This window comes from Oreochromis aureus, linkage group 18 (genome assembly GCF_013358895.1).
Source record: "Oreochromis aureus strain Israel breed Guangdong linkage group 18, ZZ_aureus, whole genome shotgun sequence".
Taxonomy (NCBI): domain Eukaryota; kingdom Metazoa; phylum Chordata; class Actinopteri; order Cichliformes; family Cichlidae; genus Oreochromis; species Oreochromis aureus.
The window spans coordinates 7440342-7463927 of record NC_052959.1 but is presented as its reverse complement, the minus strand read 5'-3'; the positions used below and the strand labels follow the sequence as shown (position 1 = coordinate 7463927).

The 23586-nt window shown below is 42.4% G+C and overlaps 5 protein-coding genes across 5 annotated transcripts; 1 reads left to right on the top strand and 4 right to left on the bottom strand.

The window, feature by feature from the left end:
- Positions 1-44: 44 nt before the first annotated feature.
- On the bottom strand, positions 45-1914 carry ndufb3 (NADH:ubiquinone oxidoreductase subunit B3). Its single transcript, XM_031741409.2, has 3 exons — positions 1764-1914; positions 395-523; positions 45-286 (listed from the first exon to the last, which is right to left on the bottom strand). The coding sequence occupies exons 2-3, from the start codon at positions 520-522 to the stop codon at positions 136-138; spliced, it is 279 nt and encodes a 92-aa protein (XP_031597269.1). The 5' UTR covers position 523; positions 1764-1914; the 3' UTR covers positions 45-135.
- A 678-nt stretch (positions 1915-2592) lies between these two features.
- Positions 2593-8977, bottom strand: LOC116321546 (peroxisomal trans-2-enoyl-CoA reductase-like). Its single transcript, XM_031741416.2, has 9 exons — positions 8941-8977; positions 4583-4771; positions 4135-4268; positions 3893-4058; positions 3731-3812; positions 3532-3628; positions 3340-3450; positions 3005-3116; positions 2593-2912 (listed from the first exon to the last, which is right to left on the bottom strand). The coding sequence occupies exons 1-9, from the start codon at positions 8960-8962 to the stop codon at positions 2830-2832; spliced, it is 996 nt and encodes a 331-aa protein (XP_031597276.1). The 5' UTR covers positions 8963-8977; the 3' UTR covers positions 2593-2829.
- A 782-nt stretch (positions 8978-9759) lies between these two features.
- LOC116321547 (UDP-glucuronosyltransferase-like) lies at positions 9760-17667 on the top strand. Its single transcript, XM_039602627.1, has 9 exons — positions 9760-10951; positions 14323-14386; positions 14468-14616; positions 14824-14951; positions 15039-15132; positions 15267-15392; positions 15467-15554; positions 15648-15867; positions 16789-17667. The coding sequence occupies exons 1-9, from the start codon at positions 10445-10447 to the stop codon at positions 17057-17059; spliced, it is 1647 nt and encodes a 548-aa protein (XP_039458561.1). The 5' UTR covers positions 9760-10444; the 3' UTR covers positions 17060-17667.
- A 94-nt stretch (positions 17668-17761) lies between these two features.
- Positions 17762-20247, bottom strand: LOC116332954 (peroxisomal trans-2-enoyl-CoA reductase-like). The gene is made up of 8 exons (XM_039602629.1): positions 19886-20247; positions 19465-19598; positions 19223-19388; positions 19061-19142; positions 18774-18870; positions 18582-18692; positions 18222-18333; positions 17762-18136 (listed from the first exon to the last, which is right to left on the bottom strand). The coding sequence occupies exons 1-8, from the start codon at positions 19995-19997 to the stop codon at positions 18054-18056; spliced, it is 897 nt and encodes a 298-aa protein (XP_039458563.1). The 5' UTR covers positions 19998-20247; the 3' UTR covers positions 17762-18053.
- A 706-nt stretch (positions 20248-20953) lies between these two features.
- Positions 20954-23161, bottom strand: LOC116332946 (peroxisomal trans-2-enoyl-CoA reductase-like). Its single transcript, XM_039602630.1, has 8 exons — positions 22977-23161; positions 22556-22689; positions 22314-22479; positions 22152-22233; positions 21953-22049; positions 21761-21871; positions 21419-21530; positions 20954-21333 (listed from the first exon to the last, which is right to left on the bottom strand). Exons 1-8 carry the CDS (start codon positions 23086-23088, stop codon positions 21251-21253), a joined length of 897 nt encoding a protein of 298 aa, XP_039458564.1. The 5' UTR covers positions 23089-23161; the 3' UTR covers positions 20954-21250.
- Positions 23162-23586: the final 425 nt, after the last annotated feature.

The following is a 23586-nucleotide window of genomic DNA, read 5'->3' as shown; positions in this document are numbered from 1 at the left end:
AAAATGTTGATTACATTCTAAATGAATACACTTAAAAAACCTTGTGCGATCACAAAGATATTTAATCAAGAGAAAACACAGAATATAATTAGATTCCATTACATATGCTCTGGGGTTGAGGGGCAATGATGAACATTAGTGGCCACCCTTCTTTGGAGGGAACATGGTGTACTCTACAGCCAGAGCTACAGTAAAGGCAGCAAAGCCCCACTTGAATCCTCTCAGCAGAACTTCCGACAGAGTCACAGCACGAGCGAAGCCGCCTGAATACCTCCACGCCTCGTTGCTGCAAAGAAAGGGAAAGTGACAGGAGAGAAAGACGTGCAGCGGTGTCAGATCACACCGAACATAAGGAGATATCAGAAATTTATCACACATGGGCAAAAATACTGACCGTGCCCATGGATCTTTGAGACCCCGGGCAGCCAGCCTCTGCTGTGTGAACTCCAGCGGCGTTCCCTCCGTCTTCCACTGTCGCCAATCTGGCATGGACAGCTTGCTGTGGCCGTGGTCACCTCCCATACTGGAAACATAAGGAAACAGGCCATTTTTTTAACCTTCACCTTACTGGCAGACTTTGTTTTGCTTCTTGTGTCATCTGTGTTTTACTTAATGAAACACGCTCGCTTTCAGTAGGTTCAGCAAATGGCAGCAGCTCGCTTAATACAAACATGTTCAAACTGCAGAGGAACTATTATTTCCAAACAACAGGACGAAGTTTATTTTGACCAAATCTGCAACTTATTTTTGGTATCTGGGTGTAATCATGCAAATGGCTAATGTATTCAAAGGATGATTACATGAAAGCTACAAATAAGCTTAAGGAAATGATTCCTGTCATTCTCTGTGAAACTGTACAGTAACTCTTTCTTTCTGTGACAGGTGAACACGCCTGGCAGGAATAAAAATCCACTTAACCTCCTTTTTTTGTTCTTGGTTTTTTAATCACTGTTGTATATATAAAATTTTACATAAAATCTCATAGTATAAGGCTCACTGTGTGCCTGTCGCAGTGTTACTTTCCCTATGCTGTTTATTTATTGTAGACTTTACTATTTTTATTATATATCCTGCCGCTGTAACACAAACATGTCCCCTGTGGGATCAATAAAGTATCTGTTATCTGTCTATCCATCCATCCCCTTTAGGGTGCTTAGCTGTAGTTAAAAAGTTAGTCATAAAATGTAAGCTTTATTTACATTGCACACTAAAATTATGCATGCTAAAATATAGCCCATTTTTTCTATGGACTTGTTTAACAAAGGAAACAAAAGCGCGAGAATCATCAGGATAAAATCTAGTGACTGTAATAACTATCGAGTAAATTCCGAATTATTAAAGTGTTTATTAATGTGTTTAAGTGCTGTGTCTTTATTCAGTCCCACAAGCCATATTTGCTGCTAGGTTAAACGACACAAACACAAAAATGTTAACCTCGGTATTTACACTTCCTCGAACAAAGTTATCAGCGATCAACTACCTTTAAATAGTCAACAATAGTCTAATGACTATTGTTGCCCGTGATCCTCTAACAGGTCGGTGGTGTTGGAGGATAATATGTCAATTAAACGTCAACTTCACACATACAAGGAGGCTAGCATTACGTTAGCAATGCATTTCTGTTTGCAATTCTTCTAACATTTATTTTCAAACGCCTCTTCGCTAGTGAAAATATTGCTTTCCTATCGCCTGGTGTGAAAAAGAAACACAAACGACTGTGATACAGAAGCACCGAAGATTTTAAAGAGGAATAAATCCGGTACCTGAACAATTGTTGTGACCTCTGCTGCTGCGATAATTGTTGCGACAGTTGATGCAGGAATACGGCAAATTATGGCACGGCTTTAGGGACAAAACTCCATAACGCTTTTTTTTTTTTTTTTTTTTTTACAGTCATGCTGTGTCTTTTAGTTTGGTGCCCGTGATCAACAAAATAACGTTATTTAATTATAAACATATGATTGATTTTCAACATCAAACACAGAACAACTGCATAAATTCACAATCTAAATATATTTACGCTTAATGACACTTATTATTATTGACATGCGGTGTTACCATGCTGAAACAATTACTATCCTCTGAATGTCTCTTTGTATTCCTGGCAGCCAGCTGCAGCATAGACATTTCATTTGCAAATGATTAGATGCTCTGAGACCACAGGAGAAAAACACGTCTGTACACTCTGCTGTTTGCACACAGGCCAAAACTGTGAGAGCAGTTTGTAATCATCTACATGCTGCCGAGAGCTTACTCCCATCTAAATAGTAAGGATCACAGTCTTTTGTTTCTCAAGTGCAATTTACAATTAATCAAGAACAGATGCAGGAAACCTTTGATACTACATGCTGTAACCCTCTATAATACAAAATATCTGCCAGGAAGAAAATCAATTTCCATATATTATCATTATTAGTAGTAATATCATTTCATATTCCTGTCAACTGCTGTAACAAAAGAATTTCCTAAATATGGCATAAAGTATTTCTCATTCCATCTGTTCAATATATGATCAGACATCTTTTAGACTCTTTTATGAGATAATGAGTTCAAAACAGACACAGAGATGTTAAATGAAAAAAAGAACTTATATTGTTCTGTTTTACAGTTTTATTAAATTTTACTCATAGACTTGCTGACAAGAGAATTGGAGAGAAAAATGATATGTACATTTCAAAAGTTTGCATGTTACAAATCTTTACCTCTGGACACTTGTAGTGCTATTAATTACATACAATCATGTGCAAATTCTTAATAATCAGTCACACACTACATATACAGACGTTCTGTATATGGGGATTTTGTGCTCTCGCACGTCCCATGAGTGAATCAGAGTTTGCTTTTTGGGTCGACCAGTTCATTCAGAGCATCCAGGTTCTCCCCCTCTGGAGCCTCAGGCCATGCACTGTGGTCTGGAGACAAACACAAGACTTTAGCTCCTCATGTTAAATCTAATACATACTGTGAAGACTACAGTACAGTTGTGTTAGAAAGATATACGTACTCGGTATCTCCCACATGGACTTATACAAACTTTGTCCCGCATCGACCTTCAACGTGGCTCCAGAAATGTAGGAAGCAGCAGGAGAGAGCAGGAAACACACCACAGATGAGACCTGGACAAAGATAGCAATTCAAAAATTGTTGATTACAGCTTTGCTTTAACCTTTCTTCTTCTATTGTATGGCTTCACAACTTCTTCTTTATATCCTCTAATACTGTTTATGGAGCACTGCAAGACCTTTGTGGTCTGGGTTCATTTTTTTTTTAACAACACTAAGGGGAATTTTCAGGAGACTCTTTTTTCCTCTAACAAAGCTGGGGAACTGGGTTGCAAACCTCTTCGGGCACTCCCAGCCTCTTTGCAGGAGTGAATGGAACAGACATCTTGAAAAGATGTGGTCCATACTCTTTATAGTTCTCCATCGCAGTTTTGGAAAAGATTGTACCCTGCAGCCAAACAGAGAGATGAAATTCATACGCATCTTGAAAAACTGAAACAAAACTGATTAAGTGCTGAGCTGTACGCACAGGTGCAACAGCGTTGATTCGGACCCCCGAGGCTGCCCACTCGATGGCGAGACTCTTAGTTAAGTTATCCACCGCTGCCCTCGCTGCTCCTGTGTGGCTGTCGGGGAGAGGAGACACACCGCGCAGCAGGCAAATTAATTTTTTTAAACTGTGTGATTTTGCACATTCGTGTGTGAGTAATGAGGGAAACTGTTCTTACGCCATCCCCGGGAAGCCGTTCCACATGTTAGCGATGATGCTGACGATGGCTCCTCCGTGCTCCTTCATCCATGCTGTGTAGACTGGAGGGGAGAACAACGACGGTCACGCTGAGAGACCAAACCACAAACACCAAAGCCTGTGTTATCTGTGCCCGGCTCACCCTCCTTGCAGCAGTGGAAGGTTCCTGTCAGGTTGGTGTCTACCACAGCCTTCCAGCCCTTAGAGGACATGTCTTCTGCAGGGCTACTGAACTGACCTCCTCCGTTGTTCACCAGAAAGTCTATACGGCCGTATCGCTTCAGCACTGATGACACAAGAGCCTTCACCTTCAAATGACAGAAAGACAAAAAGAAAATCAGCCACTTACGCACTGAAACGAGCAGCAGATGCAGAGATGCTCACCTCCTCCTCGCTGCGGATGTTACAGGGCAGAGCAGTGACACTTGCAGGACTGGAGGGAGGGATTTTCTGTCTCATCTCCCGAGCTGCTGCCTCCAGCCTGTCTGCCTTTCTGCTGGAGATCACCACACTGCAGCCTGAAGACCAACAAGTCAGCCACGAAAAACAATTACAGCACTTTACAAAATAAAGCGTCGAGTCAATTTATTGTGAAACAACACTGACAGCCACCAGATGTTTGGTGTTTCCAGCTGTTAGCGAACACTCACAGCCACTTTCACAGTGTCCCTGCGCGCACTTGACCGCGGTCACTGGTGCGACTCTTACACACTTGTTTGTAACTGTATCGAAGTTCACTTGCTGTCACTCAGCTGCTGCTCACTTCAGACTCTTTGCGCTACAACAACTATGAGAACTTGCTTGGTTGGCTCTTTAACATAACGTCACTCACCCAGCTCCAGCAGCTCCGCAGAGATAGCTTTACCGATCCCGGTGCCTCCACCCGTCACTATTGCAACTTTATGGTTGAACAAGCCCGGTCGGAACACACTGGAAGCCGCCATGCTTGTTTTTGGGCACCGCTTAGGAAAACCGAGGGAGCGTAGCTCCAACAGCGCCCTCTTCTGGATGTAAATTTTATCTATGTGAAAGAATAATAAATGGTCAAAGTCAAAGTAAACTTTATTGTCATCTCTGCTATATCCAGTGCAGCATACAGAGAGACGAGACGACGAGGTTCCGGTTACATCAGTGCAAAAAACACTAATAAATAGATATAAAAGGAGTAAGAGAATAAGTCAGAGGGCAAACAGCTGTTTCCTTCAAATTCTGATGATCTGTTGAATCATTAGTATTTGATCAGTAATGTATTTATTTATTTATTTATTGCATGTTATTACAATACCTGTCAGGTATATTATTTAATGCATGCCTTAGGTGTGTGTGTGTTGTGTATTTGTTTTGCCTTCAATCACCTTTTGTCTTTACTACTGTGCATTGGTTATTATTCTTTTTTTTTCTCCTCTCTTCTACAGTGTGTCTTTTGTCCTGTCTTCCTCCCCTCACCCACAATCAGTCTCTGCAGATGGCTGCACCTCCCTGAGCCTGGTTCTGCCAGAGGTTTCTTCCTGTTAAAAGGGAGTTCTTCCTTCCCACCATTGCCACATGCTTGCTCAGAGGGGGTCATCGGATTGCTGGGGATTTCTCTGTTATTTTACAGTCTTTACTTTACAATTTAAAGTGCCTTGAGGAGACTGCTGCTGTGACTTGGTGCCATATACAGTCATATGAAAACGTTTGGGAACCTTTCTTTTGGATGGAAGTATGTTTGTTTCTTCTGTACAAAATGTCTTCAGCTCCTTTAAATCTGATGTCTGCCGAGTATTGACAGCCTGCTTCAAAACATCCCACAGATTTTCGATTACATTACAAGTCAGAGGACTGTGAAGCCATTCCAGAACATTGTACTTTTCCCATGATGCCTTTGTAGATTTCGAACTGTGTTTTGGGCCATTGTCTTGTTGAAGTGTCAACCCCACAAACCTAAACTCTGTGACTGATGCTTGAACATTATCCTGAAGAATTGGTTGATGTTGGGTTGACTTCATCCAATCCTGGACTTCAACAAGGGTCCCAGTCCATGAACTAGCCCCACAGCCCACAGCATGATGAAGCCTCCACCAAATTTGACAGTGGGTAGCAGGTGTTTTTCTTGGAATGCAGCTTTTTCTTCTGCCATACAAAGTGCTTTTTGTCATGACTAAAACACTCAATTATATTTTCATCAGTCCAAAGCTCTTTCTTCCTAAATGAATCACATGTTTCTTATCAAATGAGCTTTTGCATACAAGCCTCCCCTGAACGATCTTTGTTTTCAGATCTTTGAGAGTTGCCTTGACGATCCCATGCTGTCACTCTTCAGAGGAGAGTCAAAGAGAAGCACAACTTGCCATGTGCCACCTTAAATACCTTTTCTTATGATTGGACACACCTGTATTTAAAGTTCAAGACTTAACAAGCTAATTTTGGTGTGTACCCAATTTTTTGCACAGCAGGTTTTCACATTGAATTTCATACAAGTAAATACTGCTTCACTTAAATCTTTGTCCGGAAAACACCGCAGTACTCAGATATTCCTAGAAAATAAAAGACATACCACTGTTATCTTTTTTGGTGAAAGTAGAGTGAATTATTATGATGCTGAGAGGGGTTACCAAGCTAATAACAACATTACATTACTTTTTCTCGACTTGTGTCATGATTAGAATGTTCAATGTATAAATGTGTGGGTTGCGTGTCTGATACTAACTAAAAAGACTGAAGTGCAACTCTGTTAAAAAGATGCAGATAGCTGACCCTCAGTGTGGTTCCAGGGAGGGCAGGAAAGAAAGCAAGCAAGCAATTTATTTATATAGCACTTTCAGAACAACTCCTACCTGAAAACAAAGTGCTGTACATTTGACATGCCAAAAACGATACACTGAATAAGTTAAAAAAATAAAAATAAAAATAAAATAAAATATAAAATATAAAATGATAATTAGAATTAAATTTAAAACAATAAAATCAGGGTCATACTATGTCATACGCCAAGGAGTAAAAATGGGTTTTAAGACGTGTTTTAAAAGTGGACAATGAAGGGGCCTCTCTAATGTGCTGGGGCAGATTGTTCCAGAGATTAGGAGCAGCAATAGAGAAGGCCCTGTCCCTTCTGAGCTTCCTCTTGGATCTGGGTACCTCCAGGAGCAGCTTGTCAGCTGACCTGAGAAACCTGGGGGGTGAGTAAGGATGAAGAAGCTCAGAGAGGTAAGGTGGGGCAAGACCGTTTAAACATTTAAAAACAAACATTAGAATTTTAAAATGAACTCTGTTTTTTTTTGTTTGTTTTTTTTTTTTTTTTTTTTAATATTAAAATCTAATAAAGTTTGAGTCATAAAAAAAAATAAAATGAACTCTAAGATATACAGGCAGCCAATGGAGTGAAGCGAGGATGGGAGTTATGTGTTCTCTTTTGCGAGTTCTGGTTAAAAGTCATGCAGCAGCATTTTGGACCAGCTGCCTACGAGAGAGAAGACACTGACTAACTCCAAAATACAAAACATTACAGTAATCTAAACGTGATGAAATAAAAGCCCGGATTACTGTTTCAAAATGCGGCCTGGATAAAATAGGTCTTACCTTTGCCAAGCACCTTAAATGATAAAAAGTGGGCTTTACTATAGCCCTAAATTGAGTGTCCAATTTAAACTGTCCATCTTAAAACTCGGGTTAGTAACAACAGGTTTAAAATACTCTGCCAGGGGTCCCAAATCAATAGCGGAGGGATCACAAGGTCGGCTAGGACCAAACACAATCACCTCAGTTTTGAATTACATCTTTAAAAGTTTAGGGCTATCCAAGATTTAATGTCTTCTAGACATGCTAAAAGTGATTTAATAGAGAAGGCATCTTTCTGCTTCAGAGGCAGATAAATCTGACAGTCGTCAAGCATAACAGTTCCATGCCTTCTAAGGATGGTTCCCAGGGGCTGTATATATAATGAAAAAAGCAGAGGCCCTAAAATTGAGCCTTGCGGGAACCCAAACTGAAAAGCGGCAGAAAAGGGCTCATACCCTAAAAAGTTAACATTAACCTCCTAAGACCCGAACTCTTCCACGACATGCATTTTTAATTTCTCTTTGATATTTGGGCATATTGGGGCCCGATGAATGTAAAAGACAAAGAATTTCCAGATTTTTTTTTTTACCTTATTTTTGTTTTTAAGAAAAATGAGAGCCACAAATGAGGATATGCATTTAAAATTTTGATAGAACAGTAGCAGTATAATGTCCTCGTAAGTGGATATCAGGCCCATGTAGAGCAAAATTGAGTATTTTGGTCAAAATAACCAAAAATGTGATGTCCACATATGTGGACGGCAGGTCCTAGGAGGTTAAAACTTCTGTCAGAAAGATAAGACCTAAACCATTTCAAAGCAGTACCACGAATGCCTGCAAGGTGGTGCAAGCGAGACAGTAAAATGTTGTGGTCTACAGTGTCAAAAGCAGCTGTTAGGTCAAGGAGGACAAGAATAACATGATTACCCAAATCACAAGGAAGGACGATATCATTAAAAACCTTTAAGAGTACTGACTCAGTGCTATGGAGGTTTTTAAAACCTGAGTGAAAGACCTCTAAGATACCATTCTCATTTTAAAAAATCCATCAATTGGCAGTGTACAATTTTCCCTAAGATTTTAGACATAAAAGACAGTTTGGAGATAGGCCTGTAGTTAGCCAATACAGTTTGGTCCAGGGCAGGTTTCTTAAGCATGGGTTGTAGTATTGCATGCTTAAAATTAGCAGGGACTACATCAGATATTAAACTGCTGTTTATAACAGTAAGAACAGCCTGCCCTATGCTAGGAAACATCTCCTTAAAAAATCGTGGCGGGACAGGATCATTTGGCGAACCAGAGGGCCTCAGGTGGCCAACTACATCCTCTAAATAAGAAAGAGTTACAGGTTCAAACTGGTTAAAAACAGCAGAGCAAGGGATCAAGACAGAGGGGTCAGACTCAGGGGAAGAAATGAGAGCCCGCGTAGTTGCAGCCTTTTCAATGAAAAAACACATAAAATCATTAGACAGTTTATGAGAGGCCTCCAAACAGCCACTTTGTGGAGCATTAAAGACTAAGTCAGTGGAGTTAAATAACACACGTGGAGTATGACTGTTGGAGGAAATGATCTTAGAGAAGTATTTTTCTTTTAGCCTCTTTGACCATATCCTGATAGAGGCGCCAGCAGGTCCTTTAAGATTTGAAGACACACCTGCAGTTTGTCCCTCTTCCATCTGCGTTCAGCTCTACAACACTCCCTTCCTCACAGCCCAAGTGGTGTCATTAAACCAAGGCTCGGTTTTAGCCTTGGGCTGCCTGGTTTTTAATGGTGCCACAGAGTCCAGGATAGTTGGGCAAGAAGATTCAAACCAAGAGCTGAGGTCCTCTGTGTCCAAGGGAGTGAGATCAGCGGGGACAGACAGCTGGCTAAAAGCAGAGGAGAACTGAACGGCAGTGGAAGAGTTAATGATCTGACAGCAGCGAACAGGAGCAATGGTTTGAACTGTAGTGCGTGAAAATACAGCCATATGGTCAGAAATGGCAGAGTCAGACACTTTCACGTTAGACACAGGTAGACTGTGTGACAAGACCAGGTCTAGTGTGTGTCCGTGTTCATATGTGGGACCAGGTACGGACTGGACCAGATTAAAAGAGTCAATAAGGCTTAAAAACTCTTTCACCAGAAGTTTGTCAGGACAGCAGACATGGATATTAAAATCTCCCACAATAAGAACATGATTGTAGTTGATCATAATCCCACATAGAAATTCTGAAAAGTCATTATGAAGGTCTTATTTTATTAATGGGGGCGATAAATAACAGCAAAGAGCACTGAGTTAGAGCAATTGACTTCAAAACACGTCAGCTCAAAGCTGGAAGACAAAGGCTGTAAAAAGCACTGTTTACATTTAAAATCCTTTCTGAAAACAACCCCCATACCCCCTCCTCTCCCTGATGTCCTTGGTGTGTTAAAATAGGAACAGGTAAAAGTTCAGATAAAATACTGGACTCACTAGTGTTAAGCCAAGACTCAAGTCCAGGTTCCAGGAGGTAAATAACTCCTTCAGAATAAAAGATTTGTTCACCAGCAATTTGGCATTTACCAGGCCAATCCTGACAGGAGCTGGGGCAGAAGTATGAGCATCAGCAGCATAGGGAGCCTGACACAGGGGCCTCAGATTGTGAAGTTTCGCCTGGCACATTTTGAGCTGAGGAGGACAGGGGTCACAACGAACCGTGCGTCATTCAGGCCGACCACGGGGATGAGGCAGGAATTCACAGGGTCCAGGAAACGTCAATGCACAAGAACTCCAGGAAATAATCTATGTATTCCTTTGACGGTAGTGGGACAATGCACCAAGGAGAGCTTGAGTTTAACCAGCCGACCACTGCGCCTACCCCGACGCCTTCGCCGGGGAGGTAGCATGACAGCACGGCATAGGGAAGTCAGTATTTGATTTTTGCAGGGTTATTGCGCTCATGCTCCTCTCACCTAGATTCCCAACAGAGACAGGAAGGACTTTGAACACACACAAATCCAATCTGCTAATTCACTGAGGAATTCAAACAACGTATTCAGAGGAGTCTGCAGAGAGAAGATCCTGGTTCACAGCTGCAGAACCTAAAGCTCAGGGAAGGGGGTGTTTCCTTTGTCATTCCCCCCAAATTTTTTCTGTGCTCAATTCAGTTAGCGGTTGGTACACTGACTAAGAACAATGAGGACAGCAGGAGTCTTTATGTTTTTGCTACTTAACGTGGCCATGGAAATTAGCGGTGCTGCAGATAGAGAAAAGTCCAGTTCTGAGAACAAGATGAAGACAGAAGAGGCTGAAGCCAATCACACCAAGCCTGCAAGTTTTTCACAGTTTTTAGGCAACTTGCTCGTGGTGCCCATGGATGGGAGTCCCTGGGTAGGTTTTAAAGCCATTGCCCAGGAAATGGGTCGCCGTGGACACAGAGTTACGGTGGTGATGCCAGAGACCACCATACGAATGGGCCCGGGGAAACACTATGACACTTTGACCTATCCTGTACCTTATGACAAGGCTTACATCGACTCTGTGATGTCCAAACACAAAGACATAATGAAAAAATCCTCACAGCCTTTCATGGAGAAGATCAAGAGACGGTTCACACAGTTCCAGGCCATTTCTGATTTTCTGCACATCACTGCAGAGAAGTTGCTCTTCAATGCCAGTATCATATCACACTTGGCCCAGCAGGTGAGTACAAATACAGAGGAGTGTTGTGTTTGTATATAACACCGGAGACGATGGTTTCTTTTTAGGCACACTTTAATGTTACCGAAAACTGCTCACATCGCAGTCTTCCACTTCTTCTCTCTTCTCCTCATTTACCTGTTTCACAGTGGCACCACTGGCCTGAAGGAGTAATAGCACCCATAGAAGCACGTAACATTGATTCAGTCTACATAAGCTTGTAAACACAACATGTCCCCTTTTACCCGAAAATCAATTCTCAGCTAAAGTAAAGTGCAGGTATTAATCAAACATTAAACAACATGTTTACTTTTAAGGGTGTTTAAGCTTCAGTCCAGTTTTATACTTCTGGCAACTTAAGGAATTGTAATGGCAAAAATAAAGCATGGTGTCTGAGATGAACCACGTGGATCAAAAAGGCCAAGTATCTGCTTTTAACTTCGCTTCTCCAACTTTTAGTTCATTTAGTTATTGAACCCGTAGTTCAATAACTAAATCAGGTTTACCTTTGTTTTTGTTTTTTTCTTTCTTTTGAAAACACCAAACACTATGGCAGAGGTCATGACTGAAATTAAGCATAAGTACTTTAAATTCACATTTTTGTTTCCCCAACACATCCTTTGTCAGATTAGCATAACAGTGTCTGGCACAGTCGGAAGTTTACCTTCAACCCCTGACCTTTCTCGTGACATTGTCTTTTGTCTATGTTGGGGGCTGCCTATGTCTTTGCAGCGTTGAACGTGTGACTATCTGTGTTACGCTGATGTTTTCCTTCGCCATATCAGCTCTTGGTGCTTCTTTTGAGCTGTCTGGGCAGAGTGAAAGACGTGCTGCGTTCCATCTCTTCCCATCACTGAGAAGGAAAGAACTCTGATCAGTAAAGGCAGTGGATGTGAACTGTGGCCCATTATTGGTGGTAATGGTGCAGGGGTTTCCTTCACGGGCAAAAACAGAAGTAAGGAATGCAAGCAGTTGCAGTTGTGGCATTTGGGGTGAATGCAACTTCAGGCCACTTACTAAAAAAGTCAGTAACAAACCTGCAGTCATAGGTCTCATGTTGAAATGGACCAACAATGTCGACCACAACACGTTGAAATGGACCTTCTGGAAACTTGATGGGTTGCAGTGGGGCAGGTGAAACAGTAGCCGTTTTATAACAAGCCTGGCAGGATGTGCAGGCTGACAGAATTGTGTGGACAGTTTCATCTATGTGTGGCCAACAGCGCAGTTCTCTAAGGCGTCGTTTAGTGCGAACTATGGTTTCATGTTCTTCTCGGCTCTTGACTTCGTGACTCTGCTGCCAGTTCATTTCGCAAGAGGAAGTAAGGTTTGACTTCATCTAGAAGGGACTTTTTCACTTTCGGCCAGCGTGAAAGAATGGTCAGTCTCAGTTTTGTTAGTTTGGGGCAATCCTCACGTTCTGCTTTAAAATCAAAAAGTGGAAGTGATCATGAGAGAGGAGAGATTTCAGCTATCTCTGTGATTAAATCCTGTTCAGCATCTTCAGCTGTGTTAGTGGTATGCAGGGAAACACGTGACAGGCAGTCTGCCATGATATTCTGGCTTCCAGGACGATACTCCATGTTGTACTGTAAACACATCAGTCTAGTTGACCAACGTGCAATCCTCATGCCAGCTCTGTTAATCTCTTTAGTTCTTAGCAGAGTAGTGAGAGCCTGATCACTCCTGGCAGATGTTTCAGAGCTGTGTGCATCATCTTCTCAAAGGCAGAAGGTGCTGAAGCAAGTCCGTAACACTGCGACTGTCAGGGTGAAGAGGCAGTTGATGATAAGCTCAGGTTAAATCATTCTGGCTGTAGTGTGTAGCACCAGCCAGTTTTGTGGACAAATCCTCCATAAGAGGAAGTGAATGACAGTCCATTATTTCACTTTTATTAGGGTTCACGCAGATCCATGCCAGGTCCTCTTTTTTGTATGTAAATTTTCCATCTATATTGTTAATCCTGAGTGCTTTAATCAGGTCAAGCTCCAACAAAGTTGTGACCTTCCCAATTTGATTCACATCCAACTCCCCGCATTGATGACATAGTTGAGCACCTTGGGAAGGCCAGATATCTAACAACAATAGACCTCTGCAAGGGTTATTAGCAGGTACCACTGACTGGGCGCTCAAAAGAGCTGACTGCTTTCCGGACCCCACGGGACTTGTTCCAGTTTAAAGTCGTGCCTTTTGGACTGCATGGTGCCCCAGCGACGTTCCGTACACTGATGGATCAGGTACTGTCTGACATGTCTGATTTTGCTGCAGCTTGATGATGCTATTCCTTTAAGTATTATCTTCTTGGATGGGAGTTCATATTGGAAGCGGACCACAAGACTCTTCAATGGATAGAGAAGATGAAGGACACAACTGGAAGGATCACGGGATGGTACCTTGGAATCCAGCCATTTGGATTCACCATCAACCACATCTCCGGCGAGGATAACTGCTCTGCAGACAGCGAGAGGTTTAAAGAGGGGAAGTGTGTGATGGCTGCAGTTACAGCCAAACACATTGGGTAATATCTACCAAACATCGCAGTGCTACAATAGATTTATACATAACACTACACTTATATTTTACTTTCTTTAAATATAGGATTTAATTTACAGGGTAATAAGGAATTGGTTTTGGTTTAGAATTAATTTACTTATACAATCACATAATACTGTATTCTAAGATAAGTGTGCACATTTGCACACTAGTTTTCCCCAAGTTTTCTCAGTAGCAGCTGCTCAAAGTCCCTTTTGTTGATGAGCTAAGAAGTTGAAAAGGGGCAGAGCAAGACTATATGGAGGTCATACCACAACTGCGGATCATTGGGGGGTGGGATTGAATGTTAGTTTCCGTTAGTTTCTTGCGTGGTCTACCTCTTTTTATGTCTTTGTGGGCTCATCAGCCACTATTTAAGTTTCCCCTTTGTCTCATTTAAGTAGGTCCATTTGTTTGAGTTGGTAGTAATGTTTGTTGCCAGCTTGTGTGTGTGTGTGTGTGTGTGTGTGTGTGTGTGTGTGTGTGTGTGTGTGTGTGTGTGTGTGTGTGTGTGTGTGTGTGTGTGTGTGTGTGGACTTCAACCTGTGCCTGACTTGCCTTTACTGCTCGGTCAGTGTATGTGTAAGTAGATCTGAGTCACTTGATGAACTCGGGGGATACACAAAGGTCCAATAAAGGATAAAAACTGAACTGTGAGTCATGCAATGGCGCCCTAGTTTCAAATGAGCATCATAGGTCCAGTTTAACCACTTTATGGCTTTGTACCTACAATCTGTAAAATCCTCCATGTGTGAACCATGTATGCAAGAGAGTGTAGCGCTGAAACACAGTGAAAGATTGACTCCTCTGTTTTTCCATCTTCTCCCTGTTTCACTTCGTAGGAATTTGATGCCGTCTTGACAGACCCAATGGTTCCCACGGGCTCATTAATAGCTCGGAAATTAGGTGAGCTCCTCTGCACTCAGGTTATCCGTTTGCTTGTACACCTGCACATTTTCTCACCTATCATTACTCAATCACTTTCAGGTCTCCCTACTGTCAATCTGCTGAGAGGAATCCCGTGTCACTTGGACATGAAGTCTGCTGGCTGCCCATCTCCGCCCTCATACGTTCCTCGATTTTTCACTGGATACACGGATAAAATGAGCTTCAAGGAGAGACTTATCAACACTTTGGTGAGACAGGCAGAAGTTAGCACATTCAAGCCTTAAAGTACAGCTTTTCCAGGAATGTTATTTTTAATCTTCTTTCAGACAATGTATGGTCACGAACAAAACACTGGTGGTTTGTGGTTTCAGTATTATTAGTATTACAGTAAGTCTCGGATTTATGCCTTCAGTTTTGGTGGTGTATTATTTTCCTGTAATGCCTCTGACCCACAGATGGCATTGGTGGAGCCGCTGTTTTGCAAACTGCTGTATTGGCGCTTTGACCAAATAACCCGTGACTTCCTCGGAGAGAACGTGGGTGTGGCTGAAGTGCTTTCAGACTCTGATATCTGGCTGCTGAGGTAACACATGCAATGTCTGTGTATTGTTGACATTTGCTGCCTGCGTGAGTGTAAGAAACCAAAAAGCACTTTGCTGTATTTAAACAGGAGTGATTTCACACTGGATTTCCCACGCCCACTCATGCCCAATATTGTACTGGTTGGTGGAATCAATTGCAATGTGAAACATCCTCTGCCCCCAGTAAGACTTTATGAGTTTTAGACTCTACATACATTTATGAACATTCTGATTGACACCACTTACCGTAGGACTGTAAGACCAATAAGGTAAGAGAGATAAATGCAAAGTACTTAAGCAAGTTTGTGTTTTGTCAGGATCTGGATTCCTGGGTGTCTGGAGAGCACGGGTTTGTAGTGTTTACTCTGGGCTCCATGGTGTCAGATCTGCCAGAGGAAATCACCTCTGTCTTTCTGGAGGCCTTCAGACAGATTCCACAGAAGGTATATCAGCATACAGTGTATCTTGTGTCATAAATAAATACAGCTACTCTTAATCTACAATAAAACTATGACAGGTCATATGGAGATACACTGGAAAGGTTCCTGACAATGTCCCGGAAAATGTGAAGATGATGAAATGGGTCCCACAGAATGACCTGCTAGGTGTGTGTCTGCAGCAGCACATCCTGAAATGTGAAGCACGCCGATGTGTCACATATCAAAATATCTGATATTTCTGCATGTTTTGTGTCTTAGCTCACCCAGGAGCCCGTGCATTCATCACTCACGCTGGCTCACATGGTGTGTTTGAGGGACTGTGTCACGCCGTTCCCATGCTGATGGTGCCCCGGAGAGGGGACCAGCCGGACAACGCTGCGAGGATGGCCAGCAGAGGTGTAGGAATCGTGTTGAACATTTTAGACATTAATACAGAAACTCTTCTGAAGGGACTGAAGGAGGTCATCAATGACAGCAGGTGAGGGAGTCAGCAGACGGCTCACAATGTGACGTTTTCAGATCTACATGATTCTTGTCATTTAACCAAAACTTTCCACTTTGGTCTACAAAACATTTTTTTCAAACAAGCAAATCTTTAGCAAACAGGTGACAGTCATGGGCGTTCTTTATGGGACGTCGGGGGTATCTATTTGCAGGACCACCGTGCACACCACAAACATCTGAAGACTATGGTGACTTTCTATTTGAAAGTACTTAAATTATACAATCAAAGCTGTTTTACTTTATTATCTTTAGTCATTTTGTTTTAGATTTAGGTTCTTATAAGGATGCAGGCTGGAAATCATATTTAATTTCATATACATTATTGAAGTGTGGATGGCTTTTGGGGTGTCTCATTTCACAAATGACTATTTTATGTGTAGTCATGATTGCAGCTACATGAGGGTGACTCCTTGGTGGTCAAGCACACCAAAGAGTGTAACACTGGTCCTGAATTCCCTGTATTCGCACAGTCTGACTTCTATCATTTTTTCAGCCTGAGCATCAGATACCCTTTTACTGATATCCTCAGAAATGTCCTTTATTTGTGCCTCAGTGTATTTCTGAGTGTCCTGAATATCAGATTTGGACAGATCCCTGTGCTTTAAACTAAAACAGGGTGCAGGCTGTCATACTCCCCCCCCACCCCACAGGTATGCAATGAGTGACTTTTTCCTAAGTAAATAAAAGGCTCTCATTTGTTCAGCTGGGTCCACATCACATTATCTAATTTTAGAACTTGTGTTAAACCTGATGGTGGTCACATTAATTGCAAAAAATAAAAAACTCTAACCTTCAATCACCACTGTACCATTTGTTCTTGAAAGAGCTTTACATATGATCCAACTCAGCTCACTGTCATTTAAAAAAGCCTGCCCGTTCATCTGTGTGTTTCCAGGTATAAAGAGAACATGAAGAAGCTGTCAGATCTTCATAATGACCGGCTGTCGGACCCGCTTGAGCTTTCAGTGTATTGGACAGAATTTGTGATGCGTCATAAAGGGGCGAAGCATCTCAAATCAGCTCTCCATGAACTCTACTGGTTCCAGTACTTCAGCCTGGATGTAATAGCACTGCTGACTACTGTGGTGCTTGTTTTTGTAATGTTGACAGCAAAATGTATGAAGCTATGCTTCCGTAAACTGAGACGGAAGAGGAAGCAGGAATAAGGACAGTTTGTGTGGTTGTTTTTTACTGGGGTTACTGTGATATATGTTGTAATTGTAAACGACACAAAAATGCTGAGATTCGCTATTTTCACTTCCTCGAACAAAGTTAACAGGTATTCACTACCTTTAAATAATTACCACATATTGGATAATATATCAATTAAACCTCAACTTCACACATACAAGGAGGCAAGCATTACGTTAGCAAGAGGCGTTTTTTCTGTTTGCATTTGTTCTAACTGTTATTTCCAAACGCCGCTTCCCTGTGGCCTGGTGTAAGAGCGAAACTAAAACGCACACAGGCCAAAACTGCGAGAACAGTTTGTAATCATCTACATGCTGTCGAGAGCTTACTCCCATTTATAATAGTGGGGATCACATTCTTTGGTTTCTCAAGTGCAATTTACACAATTCCCCAAGAACAGATGCAGGAAACCTTTGATACTGCATGCTGTAACCCTCTATAATACAAAATATCTGCCAGGCAGAGAATCCCTTTCCACATATTATCATTATTAGTACTAAAGTCATTTCATATTCCTGTCAACTGCTGTAACAAAAGAATTTCCTAAATATGATATAAAGTATTTTCCATCTGTTTAATGTAATCAGGGATCTTTTAGACTCTTTTGTGGGATAATGAGTTCAAAACAGACACGGGGAGGTTAAATTAAAAGAAAAAAAAGAACACAAATGATATTGTTCTGTTTTACAGTTTTATTAAACTTTGCTCATAGACTTACTGACAAGAGAATTGGAAAGAAAAACGATATGTACATTTCAGCAGCTGGAATGTTACAAATCTTTACCTCTGGACACTTGTAGTGCTATTAATTACATACAATCATGTGCAGACTCTTAATAATCAGTCACACACTACAAATACAGACTTTCTAACCAGGCCACCATGGTGTGCTTAACAGTGTTTGTGGCTCAGAGTCCACGATGCCTTTTGGTGTGGGGATTTTGTGCTCTCGCACGTCCCATGAGTGAATCAGAGTTTGCTTTTTGGGTCGACCAGTTCATTCAGAGCATCCAGGTTCTCCCCCTCTGGAGCCTCAGGCCATGCACTGTGGTCTGGAGACAAACACAAGACTTTAGCTCCTCGTATTAAATCTACTGTGAAGACTACAGTGCAGCTGTGTTAGAAAGCTGTACGTACTCGGTATCTCCCACATGGATGTATACAAACTTTGTCCCGCATCGACCTTCAACGTGGCTCCAGAAATGTAGGAAGCAGCAGGAGAGAGCAGGAAACACACCGCAGATGAGACCTGGACAAAGATAGCAATTCAAAAATTGTTGATTACAGCTTTGCTTTAACCTTTCTTCTTCTATTGTATGGCTTCACAACTTCTTTATATCCTCTAATACTGTTTATAGACCTTTGGGGTCTGGGTTCATTTTTCGTTTTTCAGAATTAGAATTACTCCGACTTATGTGTAAAAGTGATTCTGTCTATATCACATTTTTCAGGAGACTCTTTTTTCCTCTAACAAAGCTGGGGAACTGGGTTGCAAACCTCTTCGGGCACTCCCAGCCTCTTCGCAGGAGTGAATGGAACAGACATCTTGAAAAGATGTGGTCTATTCCCTTTATAGTTCTCCATCGCAGTTTTGGAAAAGATTTTACCCTGCAGCCAAACAGAGAGATGAAATTCATACGCATCTTGAAAAACTGAAACAAAACTGATTAAGTGCTGAGCTGTACGCACAGGTGCAACAGCGTTGATTCGGACCCCCGAGGCTGCCCACTCGATGGCGAGACTCTTAGTTAAGTTATCCACCGCTGCCCTCGCTGCTCCTGTGTGGCTGTCGGGGAGAGGAGACACACCGCGCAGCAGGTAAATATAATATAATATAATATAATATAATATAATATAATATAATATAATATAATATAATATAATATAATATATTTATTTATTTATTTTAACTTTTTAGTTTTTAACTGTGTGATTTTGCAGATTTGTGTGTAAATAATGAGGGAAACTGTTCTTACGCCGCATCTGGGAAGCCGTTCCACATGTTAGCGATGATGCTGACGATGGCTCCTCCGTGCTCCTTCATCCATGCTGTGTAGACTGGAGGGGAGAACAACGACGGTCACGCTGAGAGACCAAACCACAAACACCAAAGCCTGTGTTATCTGTGCCCAGCTCACCCTCTTTGCAGCAGTGGAAGGTTCCTGTCAGGTTGGTGTCTACCACAGCCTTCCAGCCCTTAGAGGACATGTCTTCTGCAGGGCTTCTGAACTGACCTCCTCCGTTGTTCACCAGAAAGTCTATACGGTCATATCGCTTCAGCACTGATGACACAAGAGCCTTCACCTTCAAATGACAGAAAGACAAAAAGAAAATCAGCCACTTACGCACTGAAACGAGCAGCAGATGCAGAGATGCTCACCTCCTCCTCGCTGCGGATGTTACAGGGCAGAGCAGTGACACTTGCAGGACTGGAGGGAGGGATTTTCTGTCTCATCTCCCGAGCTGCTGCCTCCAGCCTGTCTGCCTTTCTGCTGGAGATCACCACACTGCAGCCTGAAGACCAACAAGTCAGCCACGAAAAACAATTACAGCACTTTCCAAAATAAAGCTTCGAGTCAATTTATTGTGAAACAACACTGACAGCCACCAGATGTTTGGTGTTTCCAGCTGTTAGCGAACACTCACAGCCACTTTCACAGTGTCCCTGCGCGCACTTGACCGCGGTCACTGGTGCGACTCTTACAGACTTGTTTGTAACTGTATCGAAGTTCACTTGCTGTCACTCAGCTGCTGCTCACTTCAGACTCTTTGCGCTACAACAACTGTGAGAACTCACTCACCCAGCTCCAGCAGCTCCGCAGAGATAGCTTTACCGATCCCGGTGCCTCCACCCGTCACTATTGCAACTTTATGGTTGAACAAGCCCGGTCGGAACACACTGGAAGCCCCCATGCTTGTTGCGAGGTACCGCTTAGGAAGGCCGAGGGAGTCAGAATTTGTTATGCGGCATAAAGGAGCAAAGCACTTCAAATCGGCTCTCCATGAACTCTACTGGTTCCAGTACTTCAGCCTGGATGTAATAGCACTGCTTACTACTGTGGTCCATGTTTTAGTAATGCTGACCGCAAAATGTATGAAGCTGTGCTTCCGTAAAGTGAGACGAAAGTGGAAGCGTGAATAGGGAGTTTCTTTTTACTGGAGTTTCTGTGATATATGTTGTAATCGTAAACGTAACAAACACAAAAATGCTGACATTCACGATTTCACTTCCTCGAACAAATCAGCGATTAACTACCTTTAAATAATTAACATTATTCACTGTATTACCTGCCTGGTTAAAACCACCGACCAATTATTGGATAATATATCAATTAAACCTCAACTTCACACATACAAAGAGGGAAGCATTACGTTAGCAAGAGGCGTTTTTTCTGTTTGCATTTGTTCTAACTGTTATTTCCAAACGCCGCTTCCCTGTGGCCTGGTGTAAGAGCGAAACTAAAACGCACACAGGCCAAAACTGCGAGAACAGTTTGTAATCATCTACATGCTGTCGAGAGCTTACTCCCATTTATAATAGTGGGGATCACATTCTTTGGTTTCTCAAGTGCAATTTACACAATTCCCCAAGAACAGATGCAGGAAACCTTTGATACTGCATGCTGTAACCCTCTATAATACAAAATATCTGCCAGGCAGAGAATCCCTTTCCACATATTATCATTATTAGTACTAAAGTCATTTCATATTCCTGTCAACTGCTGTAACAAAAGAATTTCCTAAATATGATATAAAGTATTTTCCATCTGTTTAATGTAATCAGGGATCTTTTAGACTCTTTTGTGGGATAATGAGTTCAAAACAGACACGGGGAGGTTAAATTAAAAGAAAAAAAAGAACACAAATGATATTGTTCTGTTTTACAGTTTTATTAAACTTTGCTCATAGACTTACTGACAAGAGAATTGGAAAGAAAAACAATATGTACATTTCAGCAGCTGGAATGTTACAAATCTTTACCTCTGGACACTTGTAGTGCTATTAATTACATACAATCATGTGCAGACTCTTAATAATCAGTCACACACTACAAATACAGACTTTCTAACCAGGCCACCATGGTGTGCTTAACAGTGTTTGTGGCTCAGAGTCCACGATGCCTTTTGGCGTGGGGATTTTGTGCTCTCGCACGTCCCATGAGTGAATCAGAGTTTGCTTTTTGGGTCGACCAGTTCATTCAGAGCATCCAGGTTCTCCCCCTCTGGAGCTTCAGGCCATGCACTGTGGTCTGGAGACAAACACAAGACTTTAGCTCCCCGTCTTAAATCTACTGTGAAGACTACAGTGCAGCTGTGTTAGAAAGCTGTACGTACTCGGTATCTCCCACATGGACTTATACAAACTTTGTCCCGCATCGACCTTCAACGTGGCTCCAGAAATGTAGGAAGCAGCAGGAGAGAGCAGGAAACACACCACAGATGAGACCTGGACAAAGATAGCAATTCAAAACTTGTTGATTACAGCTTTGCTTTAACCTTTCTCCTTCTATTGTATGGCTTCACGACTTCTTTATATCCTCTAATACTGTTTATGGAGCACTGTGAGACATTTGTCATCTAGATTCTTTTTTTTTTTTTTTTTTTTAAACAACACTAAGGGGAATTTTCAGGAGACTCTTTTTTCCTCTAACAAAGCTGGGGAACTGGGTTGCAAACCTCTTCGGGCACTCCCAGCCTCTTCGCAGGAGTGAATGGAACAGACATCTTGAAAAGATGTGGTCCATACTCTTTATAGTTCTCCATCGCAGTTTTGGAAAAGATTGTACCCTGCAGCCAAACAGAGAGATGAAATTCATACGCATCTTGAAAAACTGAAACAAAACTGATTAAGTGCTGAGCTGTACGCACAGGTGCAACAGCGTTGATTCGGACCCCCGAGGCTGCCCACTCGATGGCGAGACTCTTAGTTAAGTTATCCACCGCTGCCCTCGCTGCTCCTGTGTGGCTGTCGGGGAGAGGAGACACACCGCGCAGCAGGCAAATTATTTTTTTTAAACTGTGTGATTTTGCAGATTTGTGTGTGAGTAATGAGGGAAACTGTTCTTACGCCGCATCTGGGAAGCCGTTCCACATGTTAGCGATGATGCTGACGATGGCTCCTCCGTGCTCCTTCATCCATGCTGTGTAGACTGGAGGGGAGAACAACGACGGTCACGCTGAGAGACCAAACCACAAACACCAAAGCCTGTGTTATCTGTGCCCAGCTCACCCTCCTTGCAGCAGTGGAAGGTTCCTGTCAGGTTGGTGTCTACCACAGCCTTCCAGCCCTTAGAGGACATGTCTTCTGCAGGGCTTCTGAACTGACCTCCTCCGTTGTTCACCAGAAAGTCTATACGGTCATATCGCTTCAGCACTGATGACACAAGAGCCTTCACCTTCAAATGACAGAAAGACAAAAAGAAAATCAGCCACTTACGCACTGAAACGAGCAGCAGATGCAGAGATGCTCACCTCCTCCTCGCTGCGGATGTTACAGGGCAGGGCAGTGACACTTGCAGGACTGGAGGGAGGGATTTTCTGTCTCATCTCCCGAGCTGCTGCCTCCAGCCTGTCTGCCTTTCTGCTGGAGATCACCACACTGCAGCCTGAAGACCAACAAGTCAGCCACGAAAAACAATTACAGCACTTTACAAAATAAAGCGTCGAGTCAATTTATTGTGAAACAACACTGACAGCCACCAGATGTTTGGGGTTTCCAGCTGTTAGCGAACACTCACAGCCACTTTCATAGTGTCCCTGCGCGCACTTGACCGCGGTCACTGGTGCGACTCTTACACACTTGTTTGTAACTGTATCGAAGTTCACTTGCTGTCACTCAGCTGCTGCTCACTTCAGACTCTTTGCGCTACAACAACTATGAGAACTCACTCACCCAGCTCCAGCAGCTCCGCAGAGATAGCTTTACCGATCCCGGTGCCTCCACCCGTCACTATTGCAACTTTATGGTTGAACAAGCCCGGTCGGAACACACTGGAAGCCGCCATGCTTGTTTTTGGGCCCCGCTTAGGAAAACCGAGGGAGCGTAGCACCAACAGCGCCCTCTTCTGGATGTCCTCCGCTAGCTTTTTGCCTTATCTCTGTAACCTTTGAAAATACTGCAGACTAAATACGAGTTTCCTTCACTTCCATTACGGAAGCTGCCCCCCCCCCCCCCAAAAGGTAAACGGTTGACTTCTTCTTAAGTTTTAATGGTCTTAAAAATTTCAATGTAAAAAAAGAAATCTTTATCATAGTTAAGGAAAATCAATGCTTCCAGTAAATTTTATCTATGTGAAATGACATTGATTCTTAGTAATAAATGGTCAGAGGGCAAACAGCTGTTTCCTTCAAATACTTATGATCTGTTGAATCATTAGTATTTCATCAGTAATGTATTATTTTTTTGCCTTAGGTGTGTGTGTGTGTGTGTGTTGTGTATTGGTTTTGTTTCACCTCACTACTGTGCATTGCTTATTATTCTTTTTTTTTTCCCTCTCTTCTAC